This window comes from Oncorhynchus keta, chromosome 33 (genome assembly GCF_023373465.1).
Source record: "Oncorhynchus keta strain PuntledgeMale-10-30-2019 chromosome 33, Oket_V2, whole genome shotgun sequence".
Classification (NCBI taxonomy): Eukaryota; Metazoa; Chordata; class Actinopteri; order Salmoniformes; family Salmonidae; genus Oncorhynchus; species Oncorhynchus keta.
Genome location: NC_068453.1, coordinates 15,353,641 through 15,362,257, shown reverse-complemented (window position 1 = coordinate 15,362,257; position 8,617 = coordinate 15,353,641). Strand labels below are relative to the sequence as shown.

General features: G+C 42.3%; 1 protein-coding gene across 10 annotated transcripts in view; it reads left to right on the top strand.

The window, feature by feature from the left end:
* Window positions 1–8,617, top strand: part of LOC118365956 (filamin-C-like) — a 79,079-nt gene that overhangs the window by 36,896 nt on the left and 33,566 nt on the right. For all 10 annotated transcript variants that reach the window (XM_052492081.1, XM_052492084.1, XM_052492080.1 and 7 more), the window contains exon 4: window positions 3,449–3,599. In XM_052492081.1, the coding sequence (XP_052348041.1) occupies window positions 3,449–3,599 (151 nt within the window). The remainder of the gene's footprint in view (window positions 1–3,448; window positions 3,600–8,617) is intronic.

The window sequence follows — 8,617 nt, the reverse complement described above, 5'->3', positions numbered from 1 at the left end:
TCTGTGGGTATGTAGGTCGTAAATTAGCATGTGTGTGTGAGAGTATGTAAACGTGTGTGTTTCCACCTGTAAGTCCCCGTGTTGTGTATAATTATTGACTCCATTATCCAGGGAGCTGTTTAAAACACAGACATTTCGTGTGCCTAACAGCTGCTGCAGAACCTGACTTCTCTGTCTCTGTCTCTCTCTCTCTCTCTCTCTCTCTCTCTCTCTCTCTCTCTCTCTCTCTCTCTCTCTCTCTCTCTCGCTCTCCCCCTCTCTCTCTCTCTCAATTCAATTCAATTCAATTCAAGGGCTTTATTGGCATGGGACACATGTGTTAACATTGCCAAAGCAAGTGAGGTAGACAACATACAAAGTGAATATATAAAGTGAAAAACAACAAAAATTAACAGTAAACATTACACATACAGAAGTTTTAAAACAGTAAAGACATTACAAATGTCATATTATATATATATACAGTGTTTTAACAATGTACAAATGGTTAAAGGACACAAGATAAAATAAATAAGCATAAATATCGGTTGTATTTACAATGGTGTTTGTTCTTCACTGGTTGCCCTTTTCTCGTGGCAACAGGTCACAAATCTTGCTGCTGTGATGGCACACTGTGGAATTTCACCCAGTAGATATGGGCGTTTTTCAAAATTGGATTTGTTTTCGAATTCTTTGTGGATCTGTGTAATCTGAGGGAAATATGTCTCTCTAATATGGTCATACATTGGGCAGGAGGTTAGGAAGTGCAGCTCAGTTTCCACTTCATTTTGTGGGCAGTGAGCACATAGCCTGTCTTCTCTTGAGAGCCATGTCTGCCTACGGCGGCCTTTCTCAATAGCAAGGCTATGCTCACTGAGTCTGTACATAGTCAAAGCTTTCCTTAAGTTTGGGTCAGTCACAGTGGTCAGGTATTCTGCTGCTGTGTACTCTCTGTGTAGGGCCAAATAGCATTCTAGTTTGCTTTGTTTTTTTGTTAATTCTTTCCAATGTGTTAAGTAATTATCTTTTTGTTTTCTCATGATTTGGTTGGGTCTAATTGTGCTGTTGTCCTGGGGCTCTGTAGGGTGTGTTTGTGTTTGTGAACAGAGCCCCAGGACCAGCTTGCTTAGGGGACTCTTCTCCAGGTTCATCTCTCTGTAGGTGATGGCTTTGTTATGGAAGGTTTGTGAATCGCTTCCTTTGAGGTGGTTGTAGAATTTAACGTCTCTTTTCTGGATTTTGATAATTAGTGGGTATCGGCCTAATTCTGCTCTGCATGCATTATTTGGTGTTTTACGTTGTACACGGAGGATATTTTTGCAGAATTCTGCGTGCAGTCTCAATTTGGTGTTTGTCCCATTTTGTGAAGTCTTGGTTGGTGAGCGGACCCCAGACCTCACAACCATAAAGGGCAATGGGCTCTATGACTGATTCAAGTAGTTTTAGCCAAATCCTAATTGGTATGTTGAAATTTATGTTTCTTTTGATGGCATAGAATGCCCTTCTTGCCTTGTCTCTCAGATCGTTCACAGCTTTGTGGAAGTTACCTGTGGCGCTGATGTTTAGGCCAAGGTATGTATAGTTTTTGTGTGCTCTAGGACAACAGTGTCTAGATGGAATTTGTATTTGTGGTCCTGGTGACTGGACCTTTTTTGGAACACCATTATTTTGGTCTTACTGAGATTTACTGTCAGGGCCCAGGTCTGACAGAATCTGTGCATAAGATCTAGGTGCTGCTGTAGGCCCTCCTTGGTTGGTGACAGAAGCACCAGATCATCCGCAAACAGCAGACATTTGACTTCGGATTCTAGCAGGGGGAGGCCGGGTGCTGCAGACTTTTCTAGTGCCCGCGCCAATTCGTTGATATATATGTTGAAGAGGGTGGGGCTTAAGCTGCATCCCTGTCTAACCCCACGACCCTGTGTGAAGAAATGTGTGTGTTTTTTTGCCAATTTTAACCGCACACTTGTTGTTTGTGTACATGGATTTTATAATGTCGTATGTTTTACCCCCAACACCACTTTCCATCAGTTTGTATAGCAGACCCTCATGCCAGATTGAGTCGAAGGCTTTTTTGAAATCAACAAAGCATGAGAAGACTTTGCCTTTGTTTTGGTTTGTTTGGTTGTCAATTAGGGTGTGTAGGGTGAATACATCTCTCTCTCTCTCTCTCTCTCTCTCTCTCTCTCTCTCTCTCTCTCTCTCTCTCTCTCTCTCTGTCTCTCTCTCTGCCTCTCTCTCTCTTTCTCTCTCTCTGTCTCTCTCTCTCTGTCTCTCTCTCTCTCTGTCTCTCTGTCTCTCTCTCTCTTTAATATTTATATTTTTCCTTACATCTCCCCCTTTTCCCCCCTCTCTTTCTTTCTCTATATCAATTCCATCTCTTTTCCTCACTTGCTCTCATTGTCCTGCTCTCTCCTTCCTCGTCTCCCTCTGCTTTCTCCTCCTCCTCTCCCTCTGCTCTCTCTTTTCTCCTCTCCCTCTCTCCTTTCCCCCTTTCTCTCTACTCAAACCTCACTCCTGTAGCTCACTCTTTCTTTCTCAGTAAAACATTAAACCACTCCAACATGATTTCCTGGTGGCATTTCTCGCTTTTCTATTCCTCCTCTCCTCATCCTCTTTCCACTGCGATCATAAGGAAAACACATTGTGATGTTGGACAATACAATCAGCCTTTAATTCCACCAGAGCTGCTGTTTTTGATTCCACTGCCCTGGTTTTCTGGGTCTTTTCACCAGCCTGTTGTTTTACCTAAACTTTACAGGCAGAGAGAGAGGATTGTCTATTTTATGTCTTTCTTTGTTGTGTTTTCAATTGAAGTAAGTTCTTTATCCTCGGGTTAGTAGTTATTAATACAATATTTATTATAACATTTTTAAATCATTCTTTGAGTATGTGTTCGGAGAAACAGGAAGTGATGTGATAACCTTTGACCCCTGTGTGTGTGGCACATCTTCCTCTCCCCCTCTTCTTATTAAATCAGGCTTTGATTGTGTACAGAGAGGAAGAGGATTTTCCAACTTAGTGGAAAATCTGTCTCCTTGCGTTTTTTCATTGTTTCGCCCACCAACCAAGGAGTTTTTGTATGGAGGTCAATGAGAGAGTGTTACATTTTGTCAACAAAAAAATGTATGTTTCGTAATTCTTAAGTTGTTTTGAGTGCACTAATATAAGTAGGAAACATGACATATTGATGGCATGAGGTTAGTAGCATAGCCTCTCTCTCCATTGAATACAGGTTGTTGAAGTCAACAATCCTCATCTAATATTCAGAAAAGCATTACAATAATGAGATGTCTCCACCAATCCAAAATTAAGGATAGGCTGGAGTTAGACAGCCCACCGTGCCGCTTTGTGGACAACGACTCCCATTGTTAGAGACGTGTATCTTGTGAGTATATCCATAGAAAAACAGGATGTGATGATAACCTTTGACCCTGTGCACCGTCTATTGTCTTCTCCCTCTCTGTAGGTGATAGCCCCTGAGGAAATAGTGGATCCCAATGTGGACGAGCACTCGGTGATGACCTACCTGTCCCAGTTTCCCAAATCCAAGCTGAAGCCTGGCGCCCCGCTGCGCTCCAAGACTCTGCACCCTAAGAAGGCCAAGGCCTACGGACCAGGTGAGGGAGAGAGACTGGGAACAACTGATTTCCTTCAAAGACTTCTTTAACTTCTTTATCTATAAATAAATAATCTGGGCTCCCGACAGGACTGAAATCTATAATATATAAACAACTAATGCAAAACTCATATTCTGAGCTCGTCATTCAAAAATATGGTCCTCAGATCTAAGTGATTCTGAACAACCCTTTAACTGGAACAGAATATGGAAAATATGACATTTGCATCCCATAATCCAAACCGTCAATTTACACATTTTAAGTTTGTTCACAGACTGTATTTAACACCAGGGAAATTGGCCCCAACTCCCAACTGTTCACTGTGTCCTCTAAATCAGGTAGACACATTCCTCCATATGATGTGGGAGTGTCCTGTAGGTAAATGCTTCTGGGCAAAGTTACAAAATTAATTTCGAAGTGCATGAACGTAAATATCCAATGCTTTGCGTCTATTATGTTACTTAACGATGATAGCTCCTTGAATCTCTCAATCAATCAGAGATGATTTCTACTGGCAGGCAGCACTGCCGCCAAGAAGATGTGGTCTCTTAGATGATAATCACCTCACTCTCTCCTAACCGCCAGTGCATACAGTTATTATTGATAGTGAGAATGAATGGTGCTAGTCAATGGACAACATTGCTCAACATTGACATTATCCCTGGTTAGCCACTATTGGCATTAAAAAGCCAAACCTACCACTCTCTGCCAATTCATTTCCAGCAATATTGCCCCTGTCTGTCTGTGTGGTGAGCATGTTTGTGTCTATGTCTCCGTGTGTGGCCAGTTGATGCGATAACCGTCTTGTGCGTTGACAGAAATACTTGCACTACAAAGTAAGCTTACCTGGCAGAAGTATATCATGCGTAAATATATAATTTGTATCTATTATTTGTTATTTTCAAACTTTTCCATGCAAATGGAAAAAATTATAAATGGGGGATTGTAAATGATGCAGACAACTACATTGATAGAAGCCACAATCTATAAGCAATATTAAAGCTGATCCACCCTCTAAAGAATACAAAGACAATAATAACAATAACTTTGCCATGAAATGAGCAGCAGCAGTACAGAACCATCGCTAGACCGGGACGGCACATTCCTCACTCGCTAAATGCACCATTAAAGGGCCAGATGCACAAATAAAGGGCCAGATGCACAATTAAATCAAATCAAATCGAATCAAATCAAATTGTATTTGTCACATACACATGGTTAGCAGATGTTAATGCGAGTGTAGCGAAATGCTTGTGCTTCTAGTTCCGACAATGCAGTGATAATCAACAAGTAATCTAACTAACAATTCCAAAACTACTGTCTTATACACAGTGTAAGGGGATAAAGAATATGTACATAAGGATATATGAATGAGTGATGGTACAGAGCAGCATACAGTAGATGGTATCGAGTACAGTATATACATATGAGATGAGTATGTAGACAAAGTAAACAAAGTGGCATAGTTAAAGTGGCTAGTGATACATGTATTACATAAGGACGCAGTCGATGATGTAGAGTACAGTATATACTGTGAGCGTACCAAGTAATTAGGCGTCACTCTAAAGCGGGAAGGTGGAATAAACGAGTCAGGAGTAGGTTTTTCTGATTGAACACGGTTCTCTATTGAGGGTATTTTGTCAACAAAAACATTCTAACATAATCAATGAAAAATCTTCCAAGGAAAAACACACATCTTCTTCTCCAGATGAAACAAGAACATAATAGGATAATCTTTAAACTACAACAAACATAAATCACGGGTTTGTCACCATCTTCGTGGTTCTTTCAGCACAGCTTCTCTCTCTCGGTGGCCATCTTCCAGAGATAGTTTTCTCCCTCTCTGCTGGTTCCATTCTCTCTTTTATAGGGGAAGGAGAGTATCTCATTAGTACCGTCAGCTGTGCTTAATTGACTCTGGTTACCTTGTCTCCCATGCTTTGTTGGGCTACTATCCATGAGCCCAGCCTGCCCTCTAGTGGTCCTTCCACAATACGTATGCATATGAGATGAATAATGTAGGGTAAGTAACATTATATAAGGTAGCATTGTTTAAAGTGGCTAGTGATATATTTACATCATTTCCCATCAATTCCCATTATTAAAGTGGCTGGAGTTGGGTCAGTGTCAATGACAGTGTGTTGGCAGCAGCCACTCAATGTTAGTGGTGGCTGTTTAACAGTCTGATGGCCTTGAGATAGAAGCTGTTTTTCAGTCTCTCGGTCCCAGCTTTGATGCACCTGTACTGACCTCGCCTTCTGGATGATAGCGGGGTGAACAGGCAGTGGTTCGGGTGGTTGATGTCCTTGATGATCTTTATGGCCTTCCTGTAAGGAAGGTGGTGTAGGTGTCCTGGAGGGCAGGTAGTTTGCCCCCGGTGATGCGTTGTGCAGACCTCACTACCCTCTGGAGAGCCTTACGGTTGAGGGCGGAGCAGTTGCCATACCAGGCGGTGATACAGCCCGCCAGGATGCTCTCGATTGTGCATCTGTAGAAGTTTGTGAGTGCTTTTGGTGACAAGCCGAATTTCTTCAGCCTCCTGAGGTTGAAGAGGCGCTGCTGCGCCTTCTTCACGACGCTGTCAGTGTGAGTGGACCAATTCAGTTTGTCTGTGATGTGTATGCCGAGGAACTTAAAACTTGCTACCCTCTCCACTACTGTTCCATCGATGTGGATAGGGGGTGTTCCTCTGCTGTTTCCTGAAGTCCACAATCATCTCCTTAGTTTTGTTGACGTTGAGTGTGAGGTTATTTTCCTGACACCACACTCCGAGGGCCCTCACCTCCTCCCTGTAGGCCGTCTCGTCGTTGTTGGTAATCAAGCCTACCACTGTTGTGTCGTCCGCAAATTTGATGATTGAGTTGGAGGCGTGCGTGGCCACGCAGTCGTGGGTGAACAGGGAGTACAGGAGAGGGCTCAGAACGCACCCTTGTGGGGCCCCCGTGTTGAGGATCAGCGGGGAGGAGATGTTGTTGCCTACCCTCACCACCTGGGGGCGGCCCGTCAGGAAGTCCAGTACCCAGTTGCACAGGGCGGGGTCGAGACCCAGGGTCTCGAGCTTGATGACGAGCTTGGAGGGTACTATGGTGTTGAATGCCGAGCTGTAGTCGATGAACAGCATTCTCACATAGGTATTCCTCTTGTCCAGGTGGGTTAGGGCAGTGTGCAGTGTGGTTGAGATTGCATCGTCTGTGGACCTATTTGGGCGGTAAGCAAATTGGAGTGGGTCTAGGGTGTCAGGTAGGGTGGAGGTGATATGGGGGATCACACTCACTTTTACTTTTCTTCCAGACCAAAACAAATGGCCTTCTAATGTAATTTAACCATCGATATTGTTTTTATTTTCTTATCCTGTTGATACGGAATGTATTATAACTTAAACTCTGTATGTATTTCTTACATTCCCCCCCTTGTTTGAGTGGCAGCCTACGGGTATATGTTTAATAAACGTATAATTTGAAATGGTCAATAAAATCTAATCAAATTGTATTAGTCACATGTGCCGAATACACCTTACAGTGAAATGCTTACTTACAAGCTCCAATCCGACAGAGAAGTTTAAAAAAAATACGGATAAGAATAAGAGATAAAAGTAATTATTATTATGTTATTAAAGAGGAGTAGTGAAAAAAAGAATAGTTGAGATAGTACAGTTGAAGTCAGAAGTTTACATACACCTTAGCCAAATACATTTAAACTCAGTTTTTTACAATTCCTTCCATTTAATCCCAGTAAAAAAATCACTGCCTTAGGTCAGTTAGGATCACTACTTTATTTTAAGAATGTGAAATGTCAGAATAATAGTAGAGAGAATGATTTATTTCAGCTTTTATTTCTTTCATCACATTCCCAGTGGGTCAGAAGTTTACACTCAATTAGTATTTGGTAGCATTGCCTTTAAATTGTTTATCTTGGGTTAAACGTTTTGAGTAGCCTTCAACATGCTTCCCACAATAAGTTGGGTGAATATTGGCCCATTCCTCCTGACAGGGCTGGTGTAACTGAGTCAGGTTTGTAGGCCTCCTTGCTCACACACGCTTTTTCAGTTCTGCCCTCAAATGTTCTATACGATTGTGGTCAGAGCTTTGTGATGGCCACTCCAATACCTTGACTTTATTGTCCTTAAGCCATTTCGTCCTTAAGCCATTTGGAAGACCCATTTGCGACCAAGCTTTAACTTCCTGGCTGATGTCTTGAGTTGAGATGGTGTTCTTAGGCTTGCAAGCATCCCCCTTTTTCCTCCAAACATAACGATGGCCTATAAGGCCAAACAGTTCTGTTTTTGTTTCATCAGGCCAGAGAACATTTCTCCAAAAAGTACGATCTTCGTCCCCATGTGCGGTTGCAAACCGTAGTCTGGCTTTTTTTATGGCAGTGGCTTCTTCCTTGCTGAGCAGCCTTTCAAGTATTATCGAAATAGGACTCGTTTTACTGTGGATAAAAATACTTTTGTACCGGTTTCCTCCAGCATCTTCACAAAGTCCTTTGCTGTTGTTCTGGGATTGATTTGCACTTTTCGCACCAAAGCACGTTCATCTGTAGGAGACAGAACGCGTCTCCTTCCTGAGCGGTATGACGGCTGCGTGGTCCCATGGTGTTTATACAAGCGTTCTATTGTTTGTACATATGAATGTGGTACCTTCAGGCATTTGGAAATTGCTCTCAAGGATGAACCAGACTTGTGGAGGTCTACAATTGTTTTTCTGAGGTCTTGGCTGATTTATTTTGATTTTCCCATGATGTCAAGCAAAGGGGCTCTGAGTTTGGCCTTGAAATACATCCACAGGTACACCTTCAATTGACTCAAATTATGTCAATTAGCCTATCAGAAGCTTCTAAAGTCATGCCATCATTTTCTGGAATTTTCCAAGCTGTTTAAAGGCACAGTAAACATAGCGCATGTAAACTTCTGACCCACTGGAATAGTGATACAGTGAATTACAAGTGAAATAATCTGTCTGTAAACAATTGTTGGAAAAAGTACGTGTCATGCACAAAGTAGATGTCCTACTGTAGTT